This window comes from Nilaparvata lugens, chromosome 5 (genome assembly GCF_014356525.2).
Source record: "Nilaparvata lugens isolate BPH chromosome 5, ASM1435652v1, whole genome shotgun sequence".
NCBI lineage: Eukaryota > Metazoa > Arthropoda > Insecta > Hemiptera > Delphacidae > Nilaparvata > Nilaparvata lugens.
Window position 1 is genome coordinate 17,319,948 of NC_052508.1, and position 17,052 is coordinate 17,336,999.

Below are 17,052 nucleotides of genomic sequence, written 5' to 3' on the forward strand. Positions count from 1 at the left end.
GCCTCTTCAAGTTCTGAATTTTGATTATTGATTGAGTTGATGAGGAACTCTTGATTTCTTTCTTGAACATTCTCCATTTTACCACGTCGATGCTACTGAATCAAAATAATTATTTCATAGATTACACGTTTTTCATTTACAATATTTTAAATAGTCATTTAGAAAAAATGCATCCACTACATTTTATTTTCACAAATCCAACTCAAAGGAAACCATTTCAGATTCAACAAATCGCTGTTGTATTTCAGGTGCTATTCATATGTTATTTCTCTAGCAGTCTAGAACTTCTTACTTACTTCACACATTCTATCAACTGTCAGAGGCCCTGAAATTGATCAGGTGTGACCTGAATACTCTGACACCAGGCCTGAGCCAGCCAGGTCACTCGATATTATTTTTAACTGAAATGAGAGCTAACAGATTTACATTCTAATATTTTATTTTTAATTAAACAAAACATCTTTCAATTGGGAGAACTTACTTTTTTCAATTACGACGTTTATACCTGTAGTAGGTCATCAACATTTCATTAGTTATTTCTCGAGTAATTTAGAACCTTTTATGCCGCAGCCACATGTTGGCCCATTCGCTGGCCCAGCCTGGTAAAGGTGCAATTCCTTACGAAGGCCAATGAAGACCAGCGCTGGCAAACCATCCAGCCACACACTGGAGCTGCTCGACATTGGCCTTGAATGGGCCAACATGTAGATGTGGCATTACTTTCTCCACAAATGGATTTTACAGAGATAAATTTATTATTGAAATAAATCAAGACAAATTGACATTATAATGCCCGTATGCAGATATTCGGTTTAAACGGTGAAATGTCAGCTGTTCGCTTAAACCCCGTATAAAACACATTATGATAAATTCAATAATTATAATATATCCTATTATATTAATCGAGCAATTTCTGTATTTATATATCTGGCTATTTATGTTTTACGGATCTCGAAAACGGCTCTAACGATTTCCACGAAATTTGGAACATAGTAGGTTTATGATATAAAGATTCGATTGCACTAGGTCACATTCTTTGGAAAACTTGCTGAACGACATTAAAATGATAATTCATCCTTGGAAAACAGATAATAATTTCGTCGTCTCTCTATAACAGAAGATGCGTGTGCCTGTGTGTGAGAGAGACAGAATTATTTCCAGCTGTGTAATCATAATCAATCAGCGAGAAATTTTATCTAGCTAAACAATTTAATCGATTTGATCAACATAATCTGATTGGTTGACATGACATGATAATCGTCCTAAACTAGAGTATATCATAATTTTCAAAGTTGATCATTATTTAACAACTTCAAGTGATTAGTGAGTGTTATTTTGTTATTCAATTTGGTTTGTATATAATCTAAAGTATAATTTTTTTGTTTTTAAATGTTTGAACAGAAAATTGAACTTGAATTCAATTGTATGGAACATAACCTACTTTCTGGACTATTTATAGTGTATAAATCAAAATTCGGGAAAGAAACAGTTTTGGGCTGTGCCTGTTAGTACTTCCCCAATCATTTTAAATAATTATGTTTGGTTTATTAAAAGTCAATAAATAAATAACGAGCGAAGCTCGGTGCCCCGATATTATACAAGTGAACGTGGGTTCGCGTTAAACTTAAGCTGTGCATATGGCCCAAATAGAAGTGTATCAGCTTTTTATTGATGATTCTATTCCTAATTTCGAATTAAATTAGATGACACAGCTACTCACTTCAGTCTTGACAGGCGACATTCTAATAAAAGTTTATCAGTTATTTGTTGATGATTCTATTCTAATTTCAAATTGAATTGGATGACACAGCTAGGTACTCACTTGAGAGTTGACAGGCGACGTGGGTTGAGTGCTCTGATCTGCATTGCTGGACACGGGCAACGTTTGATCAGGCCCGACTGGCTCGGCTGCCATCTCTGGCTCGTCAACACTGCCGATTCCATCCAGGTCTTGGCCAACTGAAACAAACCAAATCAAATCAATTGCCTTACACATATTTACAAAGGCACAACAATTACAATTTGAATAATTCAAATTAAGCCAAAACACTTTACAACTGGCCATGTAAACAGGTATTGAAAAATACATAAAATAAATAGACTAACACAAGCTTACAAAAATATAGCACGTCATATAAATTATAACATTACACCTTACATACAAAGAACTGTAATTTTACAGTTGAACAAATTTTAACACCCTATCATTTAAAAACTCTTCAACACTATAATATGCCTTGATAACCAGAAATGCATATAAATCTCTTTTAAAATTAGGCCTACTTGACTTTGACGAATTTTTAGGCAGCTTGATGAAAAGTTGCAAGCCATAAACAATCGGACTCTTATCTGAAAATTTTAACCTATGATTGAATGAAAAAGACTAAGAAATTGCCAAAAAACCACAGATTTATTGATAATTAGATATTTTTTTGACAATTTCTTAGTCTTTTTCATTCAATATGCATAATTACCACAATATCAACTTCTCAGCTACACAAAAAGTTTACCTATGCTGTTCAATGAATGGATTTCTACTAGCACGTGTAAAATAGTTTGAACTTCTGATATAATGTTATTAAATGAAATAAGTTTTGTCATTGAATGAGATAGCTTGCAAAATGAAGTTTCACGGCCTTCTAAATAATCAAGTTTTGTCACCTTTCGGACAACATCGGGAGCGGTAAACCGCCTCCGCGCACCGGTCCGAAGACCTCACTGAATCATTCAATCGGTAGTAGCGACTGGCGGTGAGTACAAAAGGCAGGGACGTAATCAACGCGAGCTTATGACTCTGGAATTCCTCGATTCCTCGTTCATGGGGAATGATTGCAAGCCCCATTCCCAACCACGAAGGAGATTCAGCGTGTTACCCGGTCCTTTCCGACAGGGGAGACGCGCTGATTCCTTCAGTGTAGCGCGCAGGACATCTTAGGGCATCACATACCTGTTATTGCTCATTCTCGTGCGGCTAGAAGCTGCCTGTCCCTCTAAGAAGAGATATGATCGCTGGTAGCACAATTGCTGATACCAGATACGTCTAGTTAGTAGGCTAGAGTCTCGTTCGTTATCGGAATTAACCAGACAAATCGCTCTACCAACTAAGAATGAATTCATTTCGTAGAGATATTTTAGAATACTTACTTTCAAAGTCATTAAATAATATGAAAGAACTTGAAATAATTCTCGAATACATACTTAAAGCTGAAATAAGTTCAACCGTAACAAGTAGACTACTCTCTACTTATATGCAACTCCACACACATAACTTATGATGTATGCTCTCTATCGGAGCCATAAGTCCACTTTTCGTTGATCAGCCACCACGTAAGTTATGATGTAATCATAAATATCGGTTACTCAATACATAGATACAAATACACAGTGATTCAATTACTACGCAACGCCAATTTTTGAAGCATATTCCAACAGGAGGTTTAGTTTACTGGAGGCGGCAATGATGTTATTGACAAAAGATGGTTTATTTGTGAGATGCGTCGCATGTAAAATAATGCTAGAAGTGTGTTTTTTCAAGAACTTCAAACCTATAGAATTTCATAGAGAAAAGAACTTGGCTTTCAATTTTCATTCGCAATATTGTTAAGGTATTGATTCATGTTTTCTTCACTGATGAGACATTTATACCTCTTAATGAATACAAAAATAATACGAAAATGGCCAGAACATAGAATTTCGACCGGGGCAAAAGTTTTTGAGTACAGCACAATCACATAGCTATGGCCACCCCGTCTTTCGGAGAAGACGATAAGTCGCCGGTTCCTACTACCTAAAAAGTAGTCGTCATCTCTCATCATCCTCCCTCTCACTCATTACCCACGCACAATCCTAAGAGCTTTTGTGGGCATCACCCTCAGTATTATTATTACATATTTTGGAGCTCTAGACTCATGGGGATCAAGATCAAATAAATACATTTCACTCCCAGTATAGACTATAGGTGAACTTCTTGGGGCCAAGCCACACGAGGCATTTTTTCAGTCGACACGACAGGACAGGAAGCTTTCATTGGCTGATTGTCATATCGAGTGAGCTTCTCCAGTCCAGCCAATCGGAGAGATTCTTGTCCTGTTGTGCCGAATGGAAAAATGCGTAGTGTGGCAAACTATTTTACAATGAATGAATGAATGAGCTTCTGATGGAAGAATGAGCTACTGTGCTTCTGAATGGATGGATGAATGAATGAATGAATGAACGAATGAATGAATGAATGAATGACTCACCGATGAACTGGTCGGTGGTGGTCGACGCAGCATGAATGATCCAGTCGTCCTTAACGTCCTCGACATAGTCAAACACACTCGACTGCTGCTGCTGCTGTTGTGTGTTTGTGCTACGTCGAGTCGACTGCGCATGCGCGCCACCTCTACCCTTGCCACCAGCGCCGCCGCCGCGACGTCGCTTACGAACGCCTTTCTGGGTGCTACTTTTCTGGCCTGCATAAATCATGTAAAGAGGTTAGTTTGTAATGAATCACATTGAAGATCCATGGTCCATTCAGGCGCCTGCATGGATAATGTGGAAACTAGGTTAGTAATCAATTATGGGATTGATGATCCATGGTTAGTATCTGATATGTTGTTTATGAACCATTCACTTTCACCATTAAGGGTACAACCACACTGAAAGCTGAGCGGAGCGTGGTGTGGTGTGGTCAGAGCATTCACACGCGTCTGAGCGTCAAGCGTCTAGAAAATGGCGTTGTCCACTTTTTCACGGACATTACTTTGTGAAAACAATTACTTATACTTAAAGAATTGGATTTTAGCCTGCTGGGACAGAGTGGGTTAATGAAATTAAAATGAATTGTAGACTATTTGGTCAATATCACCATCTGTTTAATGTTTTAAGAAAGAATAAGTCCCGATTTTTCGAGTACATGCGAATGTCAACTTCAACCTTTGATTACATTTCAACAAGAGTGAAGCCTGATTTGGAAAAACAAGTCACTAATTGGAGGAATCCAATATCTGCTGAAGAAATACTGGTAATTAAAAATTGATTACAAAGTTTGAAAGTTTGTGTTTCTTTAATGGTTCCTTATTTTTTAATAACTCAATATTATTCGTTACAAGTGGTAATTGAGTGGAATATTTGTAATTAATTTATTAATTCAAGCCATCTATATTCAAAATTAAAAGTTTTCATGTTTATTTTGGAATAAAATTTTATAAAAATTGTACACGTGAAATTCTAACCTTATCTTGGACTTTATCACGGAAGAAAAATATCACATGACTACCTTAATATTTTATCTACCAATGTTATTACATAAGTGTCATTTTCATTGTAAATAAATAAATAACACTAAGGTAACCATATTTCATAGAAATATGAATGGAATGGATTAGAATTATAATAGCCTTACTTTTGATTTCAACATGCAATAGATGAATGTTCTCTTTTGAATAATCAAATAATACACATTACAGGGGAATTTGGGCAAACATTAAATTAAATATCGGGGACCGAGCTAAAAAAGTATAAAACATTTATTACGAAGGAAGAAATTATAATAACATTCATCGTTCATACAGAAATGTTCTATCTAATCACAGTAAATTGAGATTAATTCCTAGAGGAATGCAAAAATTTCCCTCACAAAAGCTGGGTTGCACAAAAGACGGTCAAATTTTAATCCTGATTAATTTCACGTGAACCAAATCAGAGAAGACTATTTCAAAAAGATGGATCTACTGGAATTAATCAGGATTAAAAATAACCCGGCTTTTTTGCAACTGGCACTAAGTACCTGATTGAATCACTACAAAAGTTCAACAGCTGAGTCATGATTTTTACACAGTCCCACACACATGAACTTGCTCACTCACTTCCATAATCAACAGACGACGAAATAATTATTATCAGCTGTTTTTCCTAGGATGAATAATAATTATCTTTTTAATGTCCTTCAGCGAGTTTTCCCAGGGATGAGACCTAGTGCAATCGAATTTTTATATTATAAACCTACTATGTTCTGAATTTCGTGAGAATCGTTAGAGTCGTTTTCGAGATCCGGTGAAATACAAACATTTATACATCTAAACATCCAACATCTGAACATATAAACAGAAATTGCTCGTTTAATAGTATAGGATATACTAGTGTACTAGATGGTGGGAAAATGTAGTAGAACAAGTGCATTATTATGTACAAGAGTAGACCACTAGTATGTAATGTACAGTACATTAGTAGGGCACTCGCACTTTGACGCTCCGCTCGTAGACGCTCCAAAAAACAAACCAGCTTGTTCCAAAGTTTGACGCCACGCTCCGCTCCGCTCCGCTCCGCTCTGCAAGTAGACGCTTGCAGTGTGTTTTAGCTCATTACTTGAAATGATATTGTTCACGACGCTCCTTGACGCCACGCCACGCTCCGCTCCGCTTTCAGTGTGGTTGTACCCTAACAGATGACGACTTTCTAGGCGCTGCGTTACTGTCCAGTATAAATCACTTCAAGACTACAAGGTTAATATCAAATTATGTGATTGTTGATGATTTATTCGTAAAACTAGGTTAGTATGTAGGCCTAATATAGTGATGTTGATGATCCATTCATTTCCGCCATAAATAAATATTATCAGCGGATTTGAAAATGCAACTTTTTAAACCAAGTCCCTATTTGAAATTTTACATCTATTTTCGCTTAAAACCCGGGTTTTTATGTCAATTGAAAAAAAAGTATTATAGCCTAATTATAAACCCATAGATATCTTTGATAGTGAAGTACGGATGGAAACTAAGACTTTCTATAGTGAAGTCCATGTTATAATGGCAGTGTACGATTGACAATACTGTTGCTGTCCTTTTCTATCATACAACAAAACAGATAGCGCTATCTCTCTCTCGCTTTGCAATGTTGTCCGTTTGCCAGAATATTTTATTTTTACTTTTGACAGTGACAGTGACTGTACAAAAGTAAACGAACAATTCTCAGCAGCCATTTTTTTCTTCATTCTATCAAAATATTTGAGTACATGAGTCGTATAATTGATTTAAAATGTATTTTTGAAACAATGAAATAATTTTTTGATATAACTGTATGAGAAACAAATTTAAATACCTGAAATGACATTTTAAAAGTTGATAACTAACCATCCTAGACTTCATCCATGCTTCAGTTAGCCTACACATAATTTCAATATTATTGAAACTTTCGGATTGTTTAGTGTTATTTCCGGTTCTTATCAACCCTTCGAAATTCAATTAATCAGTCATATCTCGAATACGTATTCTCTGAGTGTTAATCTTTGGTGAAAACAGAAATTTTAAACTTAACCTCACTTTGGACTATTTATATGCCAAAATCAAGGAATTGAAGAAGTTTTGGGCAATTGCCTGTTTCTCTTTCCAAATATCGTGTTTGTGACTGTTCTAATAAATAAATAAATAAATAAATATAAATAAATATTTCAGAATTATTTCCATTGAAATTACTTATTTTTAAATAGGATTTCTATTTTTCTATTATTTTTAAAAGAAATTAGAATATAATAATACCTACCAAATAACTTAATTCTATTGTTTTGAAATTCAGATTGTTGTATCACAGCTTGTTAAATTAGCCGCCATTTCAGGTTTGTATAAAAATAAAAATCTGATCTCAGTTATGAAAGCAAATTCTCGAATCAAATTAAGAAAAAATATATTTTCTTGATTAATTTGACATTAAATTGATTATTTTATCAAGGAAATGATAATTATTATAAGATCAAATTTAATGGGATGAATTGAGTAACAGCTGTGTACACTCAGTGGCAAAATGGAGAAACTTGGCAACGTTTTTCTCCTATCTTTCTTCACTGCCATTATAATGTGGACTTCACTATATGCTGCGTTGCTGAACTGTGAAAATAACGTAAAGACTACTAGGTTAATAATCATTTATGGGATTGATGATCCATGGTTAGTATGTAATAAATTACAGTGTTGTGGTCTTGTGGATGATCTATTCATTTTCACCATTAACAACACATATTATCTAAAAAATGTGGATGTGACAAAACAAAAACTGTGTTTTTTCAATTATGGAGAAATTCCACATCAATTCCCATTCAACAAAATTAAAAACGTTAATTATCAATCAAGTAAAACGTTTAGTGATTGGTTGACCCACCTGTGGCACCGTTCTTGACCGGAGACTGGGGAGGACCTTCGAGCTTGTGCGCCACCAGCTGACACCAGCCGACCGGATAGATGTCGGGACTCTCGCAGTCCATCCACTGGTCATAGTCGTCCTCCCAACCGTCGAAGTGGATCCTCAGCAGCCGACCAATCACACGCGACACTGTGCCCACGCAGATCAGCCGCGGGTCCATCAGGTCTGCCGCCTCCAGGCGCATACCTGCAATTCAATGTTATTAATGTAAATTCATCCAATTTACCACCCACGGAAGGTGTATTTGGATATGTTGATAATGCAGTCTTATCAATTTCAATTATTTTTGATAGCAAAAATACATAAAAAATATTCATAATTGTACTGAACAGCTTAGCTCATTTCGTAATGTGCTTTAAGGTCGGTTTTCGAGCTCGGGATTCAGCTAAGTTCTAGACTTTAAACAAGAGCTGGAGTCAGAAATTGGCTTTCCGAAACGGGGCGTAGTGGTAGTTTTTATGATAATCTTTATTTTATATTCCTGATCTATATTTGCATGTGAATAAATGAATAATATTCCTTAGGTTACCAGTGTAACCAGCGAGACATTCCTCAACACAGGTTTAGCCTAAAGAGGGATGCACTGTGGTTTTTTCTGTTACATGCTTAATATTATTATCTATGTTCAATTATTATGCTCAAGGTATGTATTTGTATTACCAATTGTAATGTTCAACCATTATGTTTAATGTATGTATTTGTATTACCAATTATTGTAAAAATGCAGTGAAATAAACGAATTATGTTTATGGTATGTAGTGTATGGTTTCTCTATGGTTCTATCACAACTTAATTTCCATAAAGGACGGCATAGACACAGGTATGAGCCTAGCAACCTAAGCCCACCTTGTCTGTGACTGTCCATTCCTGAGTTCAGAGCTCAATCATGAGCGTTTTATCATAAAGAAAAAAGATAGCATAAGAAGATATCTCATGGTATAGGGCGAATGTGTTCCGAATTTCACAGTTATTTCAAGCCAATTATTGTCGATTTCTGTCGACTATTGTTGATTATTACTGTCTTGGACGGATAAGAGTTATTAACGGAACAGTGTGAGAGACTACCAGCATCACAAAAAAATACATGGAGTATTTGTTTGAAGAAACAACATATGGAAGATAAAGGCCCTATAACATTGTATATCTTTCTTACGCTATCTTTTCTCTATGGTTTTACATGTGTTGCATCCCCCGCACAGGCCTACAATCCAGACTAGATACCTACCTACTAACCTGCCTAGTGCTCCCTAAAAGAAAGACTGGCATCCTCACAGAGAAACAAATTTGTATCAGTCTTTATTTATTTATTCTTATGGCTTTTATCGGCAGAGAGATCCTTTTGGATGTTCTGCCTTGCCGTATTACCCAATGTCATTTCCTATCATCACGCAAGTTTATAGGTTTTTAAGTCTACTCCTGGTATACGCCATCTTGAGTACAGTTAGGCTCAACTCACACTACCTCGACTCCAGTTGAAAATATTCCAGTCTCTCGACCTTACGACTTTTTCGCTCATTGTCACTACTTCAGTTCCATGCTACTCAATTTTATACCCTTACTTAATTTAAAATATAAGATCTAATTCGTCGTCACTACTTAGTATGTAAGAAACTGTATAATAATTAATATGAATATATTGTCTTATCTAATTCGTATTATTGATAAAACATCAGTTTCATGGAACATAACCTCACTTCCGTTAAAAATGCATGGTACTACCCAAGTCGACGCTCGACCAACATGTTGAATACACACTCAACTCAGTCTCACAGTCGCGAGATCGCGGGGACTAGAGTTGACCGGTCTGAGTGTCACCATTTGAAAACACATGCTGCGTCGAGAAGAGACTAGAGTCGCAGTCTCTTCTCGACTCAAGTCGCGTAAGTTTGAGTTGAGCCTTAGTCTCAGCATCCTCCCACCTTAGTGAGGTAGGCGCACACAGCAGCAGACGGTCGTAAGCAGACTAACGGAGGAAAGATACCACCAGATGTTCGAATGCCGCAACGCTCAAAGACGTCCGTCTGTCTGCATTATGTCTGCATGCAGACGCTTGAGTTATTATCAGTCTGTCTGTTGCTGTGAGCCTTCGCCTCAAGTGTGGCCACTAACGGCAGGACAGAACAAGTGTGTTTAACATGTGTGTACACACATATCGTCATACATTGTTGTGTCATCACAGCGAAAGTCTTCGAAAAAATTGAGGTTAGGTTTTCGTATCTTCAATTGTTTATATTTTTTCCTCACTACTCTATTTGAGGTTAAACTATTTTTGTATCATTATGAGTGTACATACATGTCCATCATGCATGTCCTGTCGTTAGCAGTCAGCCTAAGGCTAATGATCTGATCTTCTCTACATCCTGATAATTATGTCTAGTAATTTTTGAATCCTTTCAAAACAAAACACACATTGATTTTCTAAAGATCATATTTTTTTTCTTCATTACGTCAACCATTGTCATTGGTTTTATGTTTTGCCATAGATAAAAGATAGCAAAGATATTCCATGGTATATGGCGTTATGTTCAAATTTCACTGTTAACACAAGACGATAGCACTAGAGTTCTTTTTCGTGAAGCTATGCGATGTTGGTAGTCTCACAAACTGTGTCGTTCTCATACTCTTTAATCAACCAAAACAGTAATAATAGATAGTAGTCGACAGTAATCGGCTTGAGTTACCAAAAACTCGGCTTGAAATTTGGAACATAAATCAATCAATCCAATCAATCAACAAAACGCAACATCCAGAAAAGTACCACAGGCTTAAGTCCAAAACGGTTCCAACTCAAATTGATACGACAGTACAAATGTGGTTAAGTTATGTGTCACTTTCACATTTTTTAATTAAACATAAATTACCCATGGGATATCGTATTCTATCTTTTATCTACGGTTTTGCTTACCGAGCGTGAAGTTGTGGTCGGGAAGGTCGACGGTGAAGGCGTGTGGAGGTGCCGGCTCGGCACCGGTCACAGCGAGGTAGTCGGCCCAGACAAAGGTGTCGGCCGAGTAGTCCTTGGGCGGACGCAGCGGCAGGCCTTTGGTCTGGCAGAAGCCGACCGGGAAGATGCACGGTGACGTCATGTGGTAGCAGAACCAGTCGGCCGTGTTGCTAGACTCATCGTCGTACGAGTCAATTCTGATCATTAGGTAGCCCTCGTTCAAAATCTTGTACAAAAAACGTAACGCTAATAAGTATGTTGAGTTGGATTAGAAACAAATGAGTAATTCCTAGCCCTCAATGAAAAATCTATAGCATTACATTGATACATTGTATGTATTATATTCTATAATATGTTGTATTATTCTATGGAAATAAAATTCAATTCAATTCAGAGAACAGACTCTCATTATCAGGTAACCCTCGTTCAAAAACTACAACAAACAACAAAACAGTAGTTTTTTTTTCGTTAGGGCTATCTTGAATAGAAATCTATAAAAATAAAAATCGAGTCTCAAATTTTGAAATTCAATAACTTCTTTATGTGTGCACCGAATTTGATGATTTTTTTAGTTGTGTTCGTTATGTTCAGGACCAGGTTTATGACATATCAAATTTCTAATCCGACGTCAGGACTCTTTCCTACGGTCCTTCAAAGTTTACATGTAATCCTTATGGGAGAAGATTTGTGAGCTGGCCACGCACAGAAATAAAAATCAGCTGTTATAATCATTGCGTCATACAACAGCCTTCGGTAGATAGTAGACAAGAGTGTGTGCTGCTCCATAATAGTCCATGTATTTTATTCTAAACGCCCATACTAAAAACAAAATGACTGTTATGTGTGCAACCATGCAGCAGTGCGGCCACAGGTTAAAGACTTACATGCTCTAAAGACATTGCTTCGTTTCGAATAATTGTGCTGTCTTCTGTGTTCAGAATTAATTGATTTTCAATAAATTATTTATACTGCAGTTGGAAAATTATCTATATAAATAAAATGCTGCATCGCGCCTCCTCAGGTGTGCATCCAGCTGAAGTTTGTCATGATATGCATTAAACTATTTGTCGGTACGAAGTTTGCCGGGCCAGCTAGTGAAAAATAAAAATCAAAGTACCCTTTTTTAAAAATTGTTTCATTTTTTAAAAAAGGATAATTATACTTTTATTTTTTATTTCTAACATAACAGTAATAAGTTATTTTTTCAGTTGAATCAGAAACAAATGAACAATTCCTAGCCCTCGATGAGTAATCTAAAGCATTACATTAGAAACAGATTCTCAGGTAGCCCTCGTTCAAAATCTACAACAGTACAAGTTACGTTAGAATTAAAGAAGTTTAATTCCTAACAAGTAGCCATTAATAAAAATCTGGTGTGGCGCACTCACACAACTTTCCTTGCCGTTATGAAAATTGATCACCTGACGCTAGTGTTCACGCGCATCTCAAGTCTACTATTCTAAGATATGAGCCAGCTGGTGACAGGACTATAACGCTGGAGACACACGAGGTCTGCTATCTCTTCATAGAACAAATATAAGAAGCTGTATTGGCTGATCGGAAGAAACTCCATCCTTTCAATCCGAAACAAAGTGCTTCTGTACGAACCGATATTAAAATCAGTATGGACGTATGGTAACTTTGGGGGTGTACAAAAGACAGCAACATCAATGTCATACAACGATTTCAAAACAAGGTGCTAAGGAACATTGTGGATGCTCCTTGGTATGTCAGGAACAGCGATCTTCATAGAGACCTGCACGTCGACCTTGTGTCCACCGAGATCAAGAGGCATGCGGAGAGACACGAGGGGCGACTGCACCAACATGACAACGTCGAGGCGATCCAGCTGCTAGACAATGGAGGGTTGGTGCGGAGGCTCAAAAGGAGGAAACCGTTTGAACTAGTGTAGTGCTTGTTCAAGTAGTATCCAGTGAAAGAGCAAAGCAATGATTGAGTGAGTCTAGCTTCTATAGTGCAGTCAATAAGTTTACATATTAAACAATAACAGCAAGAGTTTCTAATGAGAAATATATGGATTCGCTTCGTGATTTGCGTCGCGGTGGTGGGAGTAGTGCCTTGAACATTTTCTTTCTAGTTCCAAGTGCTAATATCACCTGAATTCATATTGCTTTGTAAGGCACTAAATTTGTGTAGTTGAGAAGTTGATATTGTGGTAATTATTCATATTGAATGAAAAAGACTAAGAAATTGTCAAAAAAACCACTGAATTTAGTTTATCATAAAATTGTAAGCATACATTAGTCAATAGTTTTTCCATTTACATATTTGTTTTATTATCTTTCACACTTGTTTTCTTGGTTCTTATTTTGTACTCAAAGTAAATTTTATTATCATGGCGATTCTGTTGCTTTAGCCACCATTTTGTCACACCGTTGAGGGGGAGGAGACTGTCTAGCTAGGCCAATGGCAGGCGTTCATGCCCTCGACCAATAGCAGTACTCGCCTACTAGTATAAATTCTGCTGCTCTTGTATTTAGTTTTAGTTTATCAGAGATTGACAATGGTGTAATAACCGAAACCGGTCTTTCTAATTATCAATAAATCAGTGTTTTTTTTGACAATTTCTTAGTCTTTTTCATTCAGCACTAAATTTGGCTTTGCTTCGGTTACCTTTTTGACGGTGGCGACACAAATGGCGGACAGGTTGAGGGGGTCGATGGCCTCCAGCTTCATGCCCTCGCGGAAGGGCGCCTGCTTGGGCAACAGGTGCGAGAAGGGCAGGGGCGGAAAGAGGTCCTCAGTAGCGTCGTCCTTGTCACGCAGGCCCTTGGCGCAGTGCTCGCGATACTCGCGAGGTGCGTCCAGTGTGTGGCCCACGCGCTTCGCCCAGCCCACAGGGTGGATCAGCGGCGAGTCCTCGTGGCACCAGAAACCTTCAACATACAACGCTCACACTGCTAAAAACACCAGTCTATAGAGTCAATTTTCATTAAGAAATTAATGCCCGGATTCTAGGACACTTAATCTAATGGACCATAAAATTAATTGTTCATTTGTGTGGATAATTGGAAATTTGAGTTTAATTTGTGTGTAATAGACCTTAAATTCTTCTTCTCTAAGCGCTACAGTCCTGGGTGGACCTTGGCTTTCTCAAATATTTGCCTCCATTCATCTCGCACCACTGCTTTTCGTTTCCAGCCTCTCACTGACATTGACGTCAGGTCGTTCTCAACATCTTCCAGCCATCGTCTCCTCGGTCTACCTCTCTTCCTTGTGCCCAGCATCCTGCCTTCAAACATCTGTTTCTGTATGACCTTAAATATTAATCACTCAAATTTATTAAGTTTCCTAGAAACCAGGCCTAAAACTTGAACCATATAGATTCAAAATTTCAAGTATTGATAGTTCAGTCATTCATAGAGAATGTCATTTTTCACATGCCGGTACTCCGTTTTTACATCGAAATCGTGGGGGTCACGATTATTAATTACGAGGGTCATTCATTTTCAAACCTCTGATCAGATATCATAAGAAGACACAGACAAGTTGGTGGGAGGGGGCGTGTTTTTCACTAACCTGGACAGATTGTCATCCCCACTAAACTCCCTGTGATTGGTGCGGCCAGATCGTTAACTATTGTCGAGTTACAGACCTCGAAACATGGCCGACTCACTTGATACTCACGCCAAGTGCTAGTTGCGTAGCGTTGTCAGTGTTTGCAAGAAAAAGGCAGTATTCAGCATGAATCTAATGAAGAATTATTCAGGTTTACACAGGAAACATTATAAGTGAATGGTATTGGAAAATTAAAGGATTAAATTAGAATGACTTCCGGAATCGTTTTGATCCATGATAACTCGGCCTCACAGGTGTGCCACCAAACGACTTCTCCAGTGAATCAAATGGGATAATTTCAATCATCCACTATACAAAGCTAACCAAATAAATAAAAAAGTAATTTATTGTCAAAAACATAAAAATGTCATAACAACGTCAGTTCAAGCTTACAGTAGTCTATCACATTTTATTTATATTATTTTAATCTATTTTATTTTTAAATTCAATTATTATTTTTAAAACCAACCACTACCCCCTAGGAACTTACGCCTTTTCCTCAAACTTAAGACATGACTTTGAGATTTGAGGGCAGAGCTCTCAAACTAACAAGGAGCTCCAAAACAACATCATAGCCCCTTAAACTCATTTAGCGGCAGCATTTTATGAAGAGGGTTTCATCATCATGGATCATGTACTAGGCTTGTAAAGCCTGTTTATTTATTTTTTGATACAATTACAAATCATATGAATATGGTCGGGATAGGGTTTTGGTAGGCTGGTCCACTGGTATAACAAATTCCGCAATTATATTGAAAAATAATCATAAGTATAGGTAGCTTCAAGTGAAAAAAATATTCTCTTATATACATTTGCCTTTTATTTTGTGGCCAATCGCAGTTTGAAATAAGATTGGCCCTCGACATGTGTCAAAAGGATCAGTTTAAACACACACACAAACGATATCTCCCGAATTGTCGTTCTTTCACAAGATGCGACGTCACGACACCTGGAATGGCAGTTTTCACACTTACCGGTTGTCGGCCGACACTCAGAATTGTCCTCAGTTTGGATCAGAATAGTTGGTATCGGAATTGTTAAAATTGATTCATTCTTCAAGAATGAAGAAGACCAGTAGACCAGAAGACGTTGTTCAATAATATTCGTAAATGTTCTAGGGAAATTACAAATACAGTATTTGTAACAAGCTATTCGTGCCACGTATAATATACCATAATTAAATCTTTTTGTGTAGTTGAGAAGTTGATATTGTGGTAATTATTCATATTGGATGAAAAAGACTAAGAAATTGTCAAAAACCACAGATTAATTGATACTTAGAAAGACCGGTTTCGGTTATTACACCATTGTCAATCTCTGATAAACTAAAACTAAATACAAGAGCAGCAGAATTTAGAAGGCGAGTACTGCTATTGGTCAAGGGCATGAACGCCTGCCATTGGCCCAGCTAGCAAGTCTCCTCCCACTCAACGGTGTGACAAAATGGTGGCTTAAGCAACAGAATCGCCATAACAAAATTTACTTTCAGTACAAAATAAGAACCAAGAAAACAAGTGTACTGAAAGTAAATTTTGTTATCATGGCGATTCTGTTGCTTAAGCCGCCATTTTGTCACACCGTTGAGTGGGAGGAGACTGTCTAGCTGGGCCAATGGCAGGCGTTCATGCCCTTGACCAATAGCAGTACTCGCCTACTAGTATAAATTCTGCTGCTCTTGTATTTAGTTTTAGTTTATCAGAGATTGACAATGGTGTAATAACCGAAACCGGTCTTTCTAAGTATCAATAAATCTGTGGTTTTTGACAATTTCTCAGTCTTTTTCATTCAATTATTTGCAGGCATTCATTATCTGGGAAATATTGGAGAAGTGATCCTTTACGCTATAATAATTCTGGTGAAAATCCCAATGTTTTCACATTTTTATCCATTGCAAATACGTGGCAACTCATCACATAACTGACTCTTTCTCAAAAACTACAACGGGTCCAGAATAATATGTGAGTATTATCTTAAAAAAAATTGAGTTACATAGAAGTCCTTATTCATATAAGTTTAAAATGTGATAACTTTAAGACAGCAGCATTCGTAATGTTATGTTCATGCATAATATCCTGAAAACAAAAACAACTTTCTATTTGAATGAAAATTATGAAAGAAACAGACGACATGGAGCAAACTGGTTGAGCTTACTCGTTTATCGGTCATTATTTTAACTATAACAGTACATCTAGAATTATCACAATGTAACTATCACTTAATAAATTAACTCAAGAATTAATTGACGATATGCCGATAGACTGATCTAAAAGTAAACATGATTGTATTCAAATTATGAGAATGAATTACCTAAAAGTAATGGGAATACAAAATACAATAACTAAACTGATTATTAA

The 17,052-nt window shown here is 36.9% G+C and overlaps 1 protein-coding gene across 2 annotated transcripts in view; it reads right to left on the reverse strand.

The window, feature by feature from the left end:
• Positions 1-17,052, reverse strand: part of LOC111057398 (polycomb protein Sfmbt) — a 47,497-nt gene that overhangs the window by 10,520 nt on the left and 19,925 nt on the right. For both annotated transcript variants that reach the window (XM_039427769.1, XM_039427767.1), the window contains 5 exons: positions 13,754-14,016; positions 11,081-11,345; positions 8,134-8,361; positions 4,242-4,454; positions 1,823-1,959 (listed from right to left, as the gene is read on the reverse strand). In XM_039427769.1, the coding sequence (XP_039283703.1) occupies positions 1,823-1,959; positions 4,242-4,454; positions 8,134-8,361; positions 11,081-11,345; positions 13,754-14,016 (1,106 nt within the window). The remainder of the gene's footprint in view (positions 1-1,822; positions 1,960-4,241; positions 4,455-8,133; positions 8,362-11,080; positions 11,346-13,753; positions 14,017-17,052) is intronic.